Source organism: Parasteatoda tepidariorum, chromosome 2, assembly GCF_982258835.1.
Source record: "Parasteatoda tepidariorum strain Cologne lab strain chromosome 2, Ptep-v5.0, whole genome shotgun sequence".
NCBI lineage: Eukaryota > Metazoa > Arthropoda > Arachnida > Araneae > Theridiidae > Parasteatoda > Parasteatoda tepidariorum.
The window spans coordinates 110,465,296-110,478,922 of NC_141756.1; the positions used below are offsets into that span (position 1 = coordinate 110,465,296).

General features: G+C 30.8%; 1 protein-coding gene across 2 annotated transcripts in view; it reads right to left on the minus strand.

The window, feature by feature from the left end:
- LOC107447447 (eukaryotic translation initiation factor 4 gamma 3) overlaps positions 1 to 13,627 on the minus strand; it is a 53,841-nt gene that overhangs the window by 37,497 nt on the left and 2,717 nt on the right. Inside the window, exons 1-4 of one of the 2 annotated variants that reach the window (XM_087158039.1) lie at positions 13,302 to 13,441; positions 9,048 to 9,217; positions 4,970 to 5,068; positions 4,760 to 4,882 (exon numbers count right to left, since the gene is read on the minus strand). In XM_087158039.1, coding sequence (XP_087014165.1) covers positions 4,760 to 4,882; positions 4,970 to 5,068; positions 9,048 to 9,173 — 348 coding nt within the window. In that variant the 5' untranslated portion in view covers positions 9,174 to 9,217; positions 13,302 to 13,441. Of the gene's footprint in view, positions 1 to 4,759; positions 4,883 to 4,969; positions 5,069 to 9,047; positions 9,218 to 13,301; positions 13,442 to 13,627 lie in introns of those variants that run through there. The other variant, XM_087158038.1, reaches the window with a different exon arrangement.

A 13,627-nucleotide genomic window follows, 5' to 3' on the forward strand; every position in this document is an offset into this window, starting at 1 on the left:
CTAACTGCAATAATTCCGCCGCCGATCATGTGAACGTGGATGATGTTTGCATGACACACATAAGAGCGGAGGGTTTGGAGGAACCACAGACCTCTACATTTTTCGAAAATGTGTACGACAAATCTTCTTATGACTTGGGAAACTTCACGAACAAGATATTAAGTGATAACGAAAAACGTCAAATTCTTGATATGGGGCCTTTACAGCCTTCAGGACCTTTTCCAACAGACCTCAACCAGAACAATAGATGTTTTTCAAAATCGTACTACGTTTCGTGTTCTAAATATGGGCCAGTTAATCGTTTTTGGTTGTGTTATTCCAAAATACTAGACGTTGCCTATTGTCAACCCTGCTGGTTATTTGCTTCACAAAGGAATAATGTTTGGTGTACGGGAATTCGAGATTGGAAGCATTTATCAGAAGGAATTAAATAACACAGTTGTTCGAGTGGCCATTCAGAAGCATGTGCTGTGTAAGAATTTTGGAAAAAAAAAAGGATACTAATACTATCGACAAGGAACTTGAAAATGAAATTCGCAAAGAAGCATCATTTTGGAAAATGGTTCTTCAAAGGTTATTCGATATCATACTTACCCTAGCAAAGAGTTCTTTGGCTTTGAGAGGACGTCAAGAAAATAAGTCAGAAAGGATACCACGGAAATTTTCTGTCCTTTGTAGAGCTTGTCGCCCGATATGATCACATTTTGCTGCAAGTTTTGGATATGCTCAAAGGTAATAATAATTATTTTATAGTTTTATTTTGTTTATAATTATTAACCTTTCAATATCAGAACTTTTTTGAAATTGTGTTTTTTTATGTTTTTAGGTTCTACAAGATATCTGAGTGCAACAATTCAAAATGAAATGATTGAGAGCTTAGGGACCAAACTCGAAACCCATCTACTAGAACAAATTACAGCGTCACCGTTTTTTGCCATCATAATGGATACGGCACAGGACATATCGAAGGTAGATCAGCTAAGCATTGTTGTGAGGTATGCAGTAATAACCAGATCGGAAAATGGACAGCCAATTGATATAGAAGTAAAAGAAGTGTTTCTAGGCTTTTATGCAGCCATCAAACATGGCGCAGTAGATTTAGTCAACCAAGTGACAACATTATTTATCGACAAAAATATTGATTTAAAAAAATTTATGGGGCAAGGCTGTGATGGAGCCAGTGTGATGAGTGGTGTGTATAATGGTGTACAAAAACATATTAAGGATATCCAGCCTAACGCAGAGTACGTACATTGTGCCACTCATAATTTAAATTTGGTGATAAAGGATGCCGTTAGCAGTTGTGTGGAAATACAGATTTTTTTCGCAACGTTGCACGATTTGTATAACTTTTTCGGAAACAGGATCAAACGTTGGAATCTACTGTCAAAATTCACGGGCGAATCGGACACCACTCTAAAAAAACCAAATCCGACTAGATGGTCCAGTAGGGTCAATACGATATCTGCAATAAAACTTCGTTATTTTGATATTATCAAAGCATTATCAGAAATAGTTCTAAAGAGTCCTAATAAAGATGAGCGTAGCGTAAAGGTGACTGTTCACCAATTATGTAAGGAAAAAATGAGCAAATATGGAGTGCTAGAATGCGACCTAACGGAAGTATTTACAGCAATGTTATTATTCTTTACAATTCCTGTCACTTCTGCAGCAGCTAAAAGGTCAATTAGCAAATTAAAAATAATGGAAAGTTATTTAAGAAATAATATGGGCCGAACTCGACTCCGACATTTATCACTAATAGCAATTGAAAACAAAACCGTATCAAGCCTGGATTTAAACGAAGTCATTGATAGTTTTGCAAAAACTAAAGCTAGGAAAAAATTTTAAATATAATTGTTATTTAGACAGTTGGTAGGCCCGACCTTTATATAATAAACCCTTGAATCTTCTCTATTTCGTTTTATTAGCCAAACCTACACCAAGTATTAATTGTAATTTATGTTGTTACTGTTTAATATTTTTATTACCTGCCCTGCAGTGCATAAAAAAGAGCTTAAGTAGCTTAGCATTTTTTATTTGTATATTTCATATTTTTATTTGATAAAACCTAATCAGTTTACCTAGCAGTGGGGCCCCATTTTTCAATTTGCCCCAGGGCCCTTGGTTACCTAGTTACGCCACTGCTAGGAAGTAAAATCAAACTTTTAAGTATCAACTGCTTTGTTTTTAAAATGTTATTTTAGTTTTACTAAAACTTTATGATACCAGCAGTTAATAAAATACAATTAAAATTAAATGCTTTAAAATAAAATTAAACATTAAAAATAACAAAAGAATTTGACATTAACACTTAATACATTAATGCGAAGTTTCCAAATATTATATACAACTAAACAAATAATTAATTTGTCAATAACGGTGATATTAATGAGAATTTATGTAAAAAAAACATGTGAACAAAGCGTTTAAATTAAAGTTTCATTAAAAAACTAAGGAAAAAAACATAAAAAATACTTTCTTCTCATGCAATGAACCCTATAACAAATGCACATGCAGTAATAATTCAAGAATAATATATATGTCTTGATTACTTAAAATATAAATATTACTGAAGCATAGGTTTTCACATTATTGTAACTAACAAAGATGCAAATAAAAGCAAGAAATAAAGTGAATAATACACTTACTAAAATATAACACCATTCTTTCCACGATGCTTGTAAACAAGAGTGATTGGCTGTGAAGTTTCAGACAGAGAAACGGAAAGAACTGGAAAAACTGAGCTCAGCTAGCGTGATATAGATTTAACAAACAAATTTACCAATTCACGGTGACTCGATAGATTTAACGAACGACTAAAAGTTGATTCTCGTTTTTTGCGTGGTTCGTATTCGTATCTGAATTAATCGTTCTTTTTCGCTTTTATAGATTCAATTTTTTTTTATTTCCTTCAAAAAAAGTTTATTTTGTTTTAAGATTTAAATTTATTAATTACAAATTTCAAAAGCGGACTGAAATTTATAAATTTATGAAGGAGAGATTTATGTTTGAAGGTAAAAAGTTGAGATTTTATATCAATTTTTAATTTATGTAAACATATTTCTTTTGCTACGAAGTTGTTTGAAACCTGAACTAATTAATTTATTTCGCGAATTGATAAATTAGTTTCGGTTGGGAATAACATTGTTCTAGAATAAATTCAAATATAATAAATAAATAAATAAAAACAATTTACAATAAAATTTAAAGTGATACAATTAATAATATTCTTTTGTCATCATGACTTTGATTAAAATAAATTTTGTAAATCAAAAAATAAATAAGTAAATAAATAATAAACGAATAAAAACACAGTCTATTATTAAACTACTTTTATTAGAAAATTACTTACATTTAAATGACTTTAAGCAAATTTTAAAGTAATTAAAATGTGTAAAAATCTTACTCAAAAACTTTCTTTTCTTCAAAATTAAAAAATGATTTTAATATTTTTAAATATGTATTTTTTTAATTAATGTATATAGAAAATGTACGCTTTCACCGCCCTTGATATATGCGTTAAGAATTCTTACAAAAATCTAAGAAATTAATTATTTAAAATAAATATATAATAAAAAATAATAAAAAAATAAACGAAGTTTAATAATGTCGAAACTGCTAGACTTCCAGAAAAATATGTACTTACTAAGAATGAAGCTATATTTTAAAACTAGTACTTTAAAATTCCCAGTATGTTTGAAAACTGGTATAAAAATTTCTAGTACGATTTTATATCTCATATCGAAATTTCCAGTATGATCCATGGTTTTAAATTTCTGATATAGTGCCATACTGGTTTTACACTTTCCAGTATGAGACTATACTGGTTTTAAAATGTCCCGTATGGTGTTATACTGGTTTTAAAATTTCCAGTATGGTGCTATACTGTTTTAAAATTTCCAGTATGGTGATAATGGTTATGGTATCATTTTTACTGGTTTTTGATACTGGTTTCACGATTTTTTTCCAATAGATTTTTTTTTCCAATTTTTTTCCAATTTCTACTTTATACAAAAGAGCCGGTCAGGTGGCCGAGTAATTAGCTTGCCTGACTGTGAAGCCAATGGCTGCGGGTTCGAATCCCGCTCTGGGCATGGATGTTTCTCTCTCTGTGTTGTCTTCTGCTGTGTGAATGCGGCCCACCCTATGAACGGGTACTTGTGGCAGCGTGGTGTCGGTAATATTATGTGTAAACTTCTGAAGAAAAGCAATTATTTTCACTTTTCAAAGGAAAAACCATTCTGTCAGAACTCTGTAACGTTCTGCGACAATGTCACCGTGTCGCTGCGTTTCTGCCACAGGATATACAGCATTCGGCCTTTTTGCCCAATATTCGGTTGGCCTAATGTTCAGCAGAGTATTATTTGGAAAAGTAATTTTAGACTGTTTTTTTAAGGGGGGTGTGTGAATGGATTTAATAAAGAATAATCCAAAATCGTATATTTTACTCCACATTATTAGAAATTGTTTCTTTACATATTTTAAATTTTATATCTTGTTTTATGTTTTAAAGAAGAGTTTATGTTTTTGTTCGATCAATTCACCCTCCAATGTCTTTTGCTACTGACTTTTTTGAGAACAACTCGCATTATTCATTTCAACGAAATGACTTTACCTTAAACACTCATTTACAAGCTTTCATTCTTAATTAAAATTCATAATTATATACTTTTGAACATATGACGCTGACTAAAATTTTGCAACATTTATTTAAATACCTTAAAAAAGGGAAATTAAAGTTCAATAAAATTTTTACTTTTTTTTGGAGGGACATGTTCCGTAGATTCTGTTGTTGTCCACGTGCTTCACATTCAGCTTCCTTTTGAATTTGATCAATAGTTTTAGGATTATTTACATTTCTTCTAAGAACCCAAACATTCTAAAAGACAAAAACAATTTTAAATACTCAATTTTAAACTAAAACTAAACTTATAGTTGCAATTTGATAGGGTATTTAATGACTTACCCTTTTTAAATCTATGACATCTTGCAACATGAACCGGATCCTAGAGCTAGTTAAACGTTTGTCTACTATCTTTTGCATTTGTGTAAAATAACCTTCCATCTGAAAAAAAAAGGGATTGCTGAAATATGGGCCTAAAATAAGAGAAAATAAAGTATTTCGAGAAAATATGGTTTGCTAAAATATGGTTAATTACAATAAATATTACATCAATAACAATCCAACACATCATTTTTTACAATTCATTTTGGTAAAAATTTAAGCAAACAATTTCAACTCATTGTTGGAAATTTAAATTAATAGGATAAATTTTTGAACTATAATGTGTAATATTTTTAGCATCATATTAAATACAGTAATATAGGATAGCAAAATCCAAAATATAAATAATTACTATTTTAAGAAGATCATCAGAAAGGTTAATAATAATGGTTAAGTTATTCAAATATATATATATATATATATATATATATATATATATATATATATATAAACACGAAGAAAGTTAAGAAAAACAGTAAGTTTCATTTCCTTTTTTTTCTTCATATGTCTATAATTTTTCGTTGTTTTATTCTTCATTTCAAACTTATATATATATATATATATATATATATATATATATATATATATATATATATATATATATATATATATATATATATATATACATGCGATTTCTTGAAAAATTTCCGTCCGTGTAAGTTGATCTGATTTCGCTACTCGCTTTAGAGTCCATTTTTGTACTGTTTTTTCTTTTTCTTTTATTTTATTTTCTGTTTTTACATGATATTTTTACTTATTTTTACTTTTTGTGTTCTATTTTATTTGTTGTAATTTTTATTAAAAAAAATTTTTGGGTGCTTCTCACACTATTTTATTAATATATTTTGCTTTGGCTTTATTGATACAATATCAGAAAGCACTCTGTTTTACGGATATAATCGTGTGGGCTGATGAAAAGATTATATCTTTTTTTCCGGTTTTCTAAATAAAATTTCAGCCTTTTTTTTTTAAAACTGTTGTTTGTTATTTTTTTACTTATTTTTCCCCTCCCCCTTTTTCATATGTCTATAATTTTTCATTGTTTTATTCTTCATTTCGAACTTCCTTGAACAGAGCTTGAAAATCTTACTTTTAATTGTTTTTTACTTACTATCAAAAAACTGTTCAGCCTGAAATATTAATTAACAGTTCATATTTGAGATATTTCTTAAATAATGCATAAAAGTGCAAATCATTGGTTCACAAAATAATGTGAAAAGAAAGATCAATGAAAAATGTACATAGCTAGGTTTTGTGAATATTCAGAGATCTATTGTAAATAATTTTAATTTTATTGTTTTCACGTTATTTTTTTAGGTTAAAATATACTTGAGGGTGCCCCTTGGCGAAATTGGCGACTTATGTTTGGCGTCATTCCTGTTTGCGCGGAACACTGTGCTACCAGGAATGGCGGCCAAAACTTAATAAAATTGTAATGAACCTACAATAAGCAAAATTAATTAACACAAAAAAATTAATTTTGAATCGAAACAAAAATTAATGGAGTAAGCACAGAAAGAAAAGGAAAAAAAACTCACTTCTTCATTGAGCTTGAATATCCTCTGATTTAAGTGCACAGAATTCTCTAATTGCAGTTAGATACTGTCTAAATTTATCGTGAATAGAATCTGTGTACCTCCATCGCCACATGAATTCGGCGAAATACGAAATGAAAATGGCGTCCGTGGTACCGAACCGGCGGTGACATTTTTTTATAGTCCCTTTTTCTGACATACCTTCGATCTTATTGACCAAAAGCAAAATTTACCTTACCAGCCGGTATCCAACATAGAACTAACGGACCTCTGAAATTACATAGACTGTTGAACACTTAAAAATAAAGCTGAAATCTAAACCTATTAGAATCACAATTGGGTTTCAACATCGCCTAGCTTGGCGATCACAACTGGGCGAGAATCAAGAGGCACCCTCAAATATAGCATATCCTTTTTTTGATAACAATTTTGACAAAAATGTTTATTGATCATTGATAACATAATAATTGTTTCATTTTATTTTTTTATTAGTATTCAATAAAACAAAAAAAAATTGAATTGCCTAATTTAATTTGTAGAATTTCAGTTACATATGGAAACTAAAATATTTTGTCAGTTAACAGTATTGCAGTTAATTGGACAATTAATTGCAATGGTATTTGCTTTTAAAATATTACTTAGCATCAGCTTATTAATATTACATGTTTTAACTTGTTTGCTGTATTTTAACGTTTTTTCCATCAGATTTTAATTTTTTTCAGTTCAAAATTTAAATTACTGAGGGGGGGGGAGTTGAAGCACCATATAGGGAACGTCCAGCATCCCATAAGATCAACAATGATTTGAGTTAGGCTCTGCCACGCGTGCTTCGAATACGGAGATTAATCTCTGGCTAATGCCCTATACTAATGTGTTAAATAATGTTGCTTCCTCGCGTTATATAGGTTTGTTATATTGTTTATATTAAAATTGCTTTATATAAGCTTATAATGTTTAGAATAAGCACCTCTGACATTTTACAATCCTATCATGTTCTCTCTATGGGATGTTGGAGGATGAAAAATTGCCAGCTTATCTCCAGCAAAACGACTTTAAGTTGGTTCGAGAAGCGAACAAAAATGTAATTGCGTAGCAATCATCGGGGGTTGGCGAGCTGCAGCGAGCAGGGGGCGGAGCCCTCTAGTATATATATATATATATATATATATATATGTGTGTAATACAAAAATTAAATACTTTTGTATTAATAAAAGCATTAAAACTTCATACGTTTTCATAAAATATCTTTGGTAAAGGATAAGGGTAGAAATTCTATTTTGGGACTTCAAGGCTAAAAACAAGCCAATGAATAATAATTAGATTTATACTTCAAAAGAGAAGTTATTTTAAGATCTTTCACTTCCATATAAGGGAAGATTAAACGATTTGCTATGAGTAATAAATAATTTTGATGAGGCGTAAGAATACAGAAAAGGCAATAATGACTGGCCTCTTCACAACTTTTTAATCATCGTATAAAAGAGAGGAGCAATGTTTTTGCGTGGCTTTTTGTTGTTTATCATGCCTAACTAAAATCCGTCAGCTTAGACGGGATATGGGTCTCCCCCCATCTCCAGCTTGGAGGGGGCTGAGATGTATGCTTTCACCATCGCTACTAAATAAAAACGATTATGCACAACATGGACTCATTAATCATGCTGTTTTGACTTGTGATTAACTAAAAAATATCGGTGTGAATCCACCGTTATTTCATATATATGCCTTAACAACTGTCTGGATTTTCAAATAAGATAATTTAATTCAGGGTCACAATATAGTGAAGTAAAATTTACATTATCAATAAAAAGAAACAAACTTATCATAAAAACTTTATAAAATAGAAATTCAGTACTGCTAGCTAGGTATATCACAATTACATTGATTACAGAAGAAAAGTATGGCAGTAATTCTTTAAAATTTATTAGAAGCAGAGTTGAATGTACATTGTGTTACAATTTATAGTGGAATTATTATAGTAATTTTCCATACTTGCAACTGCACAGGATTTATATTTATAAAATCATCACAAATAATGAAATAAAAAAATTAAAGACACATTGCAAATTAATATTTATGCAAACCATAACAAAATTGTTGTTAAAATCTAAAACTCACTACTAATTATTAGAAACCCTCCAAATTGAAAAGAAAATCTTAAAAAGATTCTCAGAAAATCCTATAAAGATTTTAATCTGTATAAAGATTTATTGTTCTATGAATCTGAAAGTATGCATTTAATAAGCTTTTACAAAAACAAAAAGTACTTGAATTGAAGATAAGCTGTCTTCTTAAACTTATATTATTTACAAGAAAACTTATCCTCACAGTTTTTTACAAGAAAAAGCACTGCAGGGATGGTAGCTATCGACAATGTCATCGATGAAAAAATTACCCCTCTATAGAATCGAGTTAACATGTCTTATATACTAGTAAATTGGAATTATATATTTGTAGTGGTAGATACACTACAAGCACTGTTCAAAATTAAAACAAAGAACACTTACACTTTCTTTTGAACCTTCAACAGTTCGATCATCTAATTCTTTACCCTTCGTTTTCAGCAATTGACACAGGCACTCAAGTGATTCTTCATCTCCTTGAGAGATGAGCCTCTTTATACATTCATGCATGATTGTTTAGTTAACATTCCATTAATTTTATTTCTCCAATATATCTAAAAAAACAAAATTTATACAGAATTGAGAATATTAACAGCCAATATTTAGAACCAAGACTTTTGATCTTACTCGTCTTTTATTGAAAATCGATAAACTGATAAACAAACGAAACTTCAAAACTGATAAGAATGCCAGATATGATAAACTAAGATTGTAAAATCGACAGATTAATTTTTTGATTGTTGTCACATACAATCAAATTCAAATTAGTTAGAGTTATGTTTTCTTGCAAAATCAGTAATTCTTCACAGTTCATAGCTACCAATGCATACAAATATAAATCAGTGATGTTATAATTCATTAAACAATTGGGGGTGAAAAAGAACTTAATTAGCAGAGCTTTTTAATAATAAACATCTGAACATTTATAAATTATTTTTAGGATATAGTTAATTTTCATGTGAAATGCTCGCAGTATACCGATTCTTATAAAAATTCAGATATCAGATTAAAATAGACTTCAGGAGCCGTTCCAGGGAGTCGGGTCAACCTTCTATCAATACACACTGGCCAATGAATTAGAAACCTTATATTAATATTTTTTATATCTTCTTCAGAGTGTTGAATTCATGTGTTGAATAGCGTTAAAATGAGGAACTTCGAAGTCAATATTCTGTTTTAACACATGGCAAGATACCTTACCTTAGTATTGACCCATAATATTTATATTGGACTACGTATTATATTACCGGATACTAGTGTACCCTACCAGGGGAAATAACTATACGCTTAATAGGGGGTACACAATGTAACAATCAAGATTAATATGTATGTATATGTATAATAGTGTGTTTATTAGCATTAAAATGAGGAAATTAAAAGTCAGTATTCTATTTCAACACATTGCCCGATATCTTACCTTAATATTTACCCATAATATTAATGTTGGACCACGGATTATATTACCGGGTACTAATGTACCCTACCAGAAGAAATAATTATATGCTTTATTAGGGGGTAAACAATGTAGCACTATAGTTTACTAGGTATGTATATATATAATAGAGCTTTTATTAGCTTTAAAATGAGGAAATTCAAAGTCAATATTCTGTTTCAACAAATAATCCTATATGTTACCTCATTTTTGACCCATAATATTTATATTGAACCACATATTATATTATCGGGTACTAGTGTACCCTATCAGAGGAAATAATTATAGGCAAATTAGGGGGTCACAATATGGCCCTATAGTTTACTATGTATGTAAAAATATATTAGTGTGCTGAAGAGCGTTAAAATGAGGAAGTCAATATTCTGTTTCAACAAATAACCCGATATCTTTCCTTAATACCGGATACTAGTGTACCCTAAAAGAAGACATAATTGTAGGCTTATTAGGGGGGAACACAATGAGGCCCTATAGTTTACTATGTATGTATAAATATATTAGAGTGTTGAAGAGCGTTAAAATGAGGAAGTCAATATTCTGTTTCAACAAATAACCCGATATCTTTCCTTAATACCGGATACTAGTGTACCCTAAAAGAGGACATAATTGTAGGTTTATTAAGGGGGAACACAATGAGGCCCTAAAGTTTACTATGTATGTATAAATATATTAGTGTGTTGAAGAGCGTTAAAATGAGGAAGTCAATATTCTGTTTCAACAAATAACCCGATATCTTTCCTTAATACCGGATACTAGTGTACCCTAAAAGAGGACATAATTGTAGGTTTATTAAGGGGGAACACAATGAGGCCCTATAGTTTACTATGTATGTATAAATATATTAGTGTGTTGAAGAGCGTTAAAATGAGGAAGTCAATATTCTGTTTCAACAAATAACCCGATATCTTTCCTTAATACCGGATACTAGTGTACCCTAAAAGAGGACATAATTGTAGGTTTATTAAGGGGGAACACAATGAGGCCCTATAGTTTACTATGTATGTATAAATATATTAGTGTGTTGAAGAGCGTTAAAATGAGGAAGTCAATATTCTGTTTCAACAAATAACCCGATATCTTTCCTTAATACCGGATACTAGTGTACCCTAAAAGAGGACATAATTGTAGGTTTATTAAGGGGGAACACAATGAGGCCCTATAGTTTACTATGTATGTATAAATATATTAGTGTGTTGAAGAGCGTTAAAATGAGGAAGTCAATATTCTGTTTCAACAAATAACCCGATATCTTTCCTTAATACCGGATACTAGTGTACCCTAAAAGAGGACATAATTGTAGGTTTATTAAGGGGGAACACAATGAGGCCCTATAGTTTACTATGTATGTATAAATATATTAGTGTGTTGAAGAGCGTTAAAATGAGGAAGTCAATATTCTGTTTCAACAAATAACCCGATATCTTTCCTTAATACCGGATACTAGTGTACCCTAAAAGAGGACATAATTGTAGGTTTATTAAGGGGGAACACAATGAGGCCCTATAGTTTACTATGTATGTATAAATATATTAGTGTGTTGAAGAGCGTTAAAATGAGGAAGTCAATATTCTGTTTCAACAAATAACCCGATATCTTTCCTTAATACCGGATACTAGTGTACCCTAAAAGAGGACATAATTGTAGGTTTATTAAGGGGGAACACAATGAGGCCCTATAGTTTACTATGTATGTATAAATATATTAGTGTGTTGAAGAGCGTTAAAATGAGGAAGTCAATATTCTGTTTCAACAAATAACCCGATATCTTTCCTTAATACCGGATACTAGTGTACCCTAAAAGAGGACATAATTGTAGGTTTATTAAGGGAGAACACAATGAGGCCCTATAGTTTACTATGTAGGTATAAATATATTAGTGTGTTGAAGAGCGTTAAAATGAGGAAGTCAATATTCTGTTTCAACAAATAACCCGATATCTTTCCTTAATACCGGATACTAGTGTACCCTAAAAGAGGACATAATTGTAGGCTTATTAGGTGCGAAAACAATGAGGCCCTATAGTTTACTATGTATGTAAACTATAGTTTACTATGTATGTTTACTATGTATGTATAAATATATTAGTGTGTTGAAGAGCGTTAAAATGAGGAAGTAAATATTCTGTTTCACCAAATAATCCGATATCTTACCTTAACACCGGATACTAGAGTGCCCTAAAGGAGGACATAATTATAGGCTTATTAAAGGGCCCCTATTTTCCAAAATAAAAATTAAGCAGTTTTTAAACACCATGGGAACTCTGCTATCTTATTTAAATGTAAAAGAATTTAAGAATGAGAAAAAATGAGAATTAAAAAGTTTTATATCTTCAAAGAATGCAAACTTTTATATTAAATATAATAAACTAGCTCTTCAATTGATGGTTCAAAAATTTAAACAAAATGCAGAGAAAGGAGAAGATTGTTGTTTTAGTTCATTTACGTCGCACTAGAGCTGCACAATGGGCTATCGGCGACGATCTGGGAAACATGCCTGAGGATGATCCGAAGACAAGCCATCACAATTTTGATCCTCTACAGAGGGGATTGCACCCCAGCTTCGGTAGCCCGACGACCTGCACACGAAGTCGAGCACTTTACGGTAGAACATTTTAATTATCGAGGACCAATACCGCACACCCTCGGTCCCTACGCAGACTAATCTAAGTGGTCACCCACCCGCACACTGACCGCAGCCAGTGATGCTTGACTTTGGTGATCTGCTGGGAACAGTGTCTGAACGATTAGTCCACTGCGGGAAAGAAAGGAGAAGAAAAAGAATTTTCCGAAATGGAAAAAGAAAATAATGAAATAGAAAATTGAGCAATTGATATGTAAAATTATTAAGTTCCATTTATGGTGAACTAACTATTCTAGCTTCCAAAGAATTTCTAAGAATCAATATAATTACATTGGCAATCATAGTTTTTAATTACTACTTATTAAACATTTATATAAGAACAGAAAAAAGTTCATATACTGTCTAGCCATCACAATTCCTGCATATTCGTGCTTTGGCTGGTTAAGAGAAGATTTGATTTGCATTGTTACGGATTGACAGAATAACGTTATTTCTCTGATTCTCTTTCAGTCAAAATAGTTTTACTCCTGTTTCTACAACAGCAAACGATTTCAGTTGCATGGAATTCTGGTGATGGCAAGACAGTTTTTTTAATAGATTATAGTTACCAAACATGCTTGGTTCCAAGCGCTGTTTTAAGATACACTTCATCATCGTCCTCTTTACAGATTACAAACAATTCAAGTAATGGTACAGCAACACTAGAGCATTTTTTTGAACTTCTTGCTAAATCCACTGTATCTGGTTGAGGTTGGCTCTGATTACTGATTTTACAAGCACATCAGCCTCTAACTTTTCCAAACTCACATTCACAACCCAAACATAAAATTAACAATCATTTAACTATTTATTTTAACCAACATAATAAATATGAAATCTTCCAAGTAAACTCCAAAAAATATTTAACTATTTTAAAACTATTAATACCGGTAGG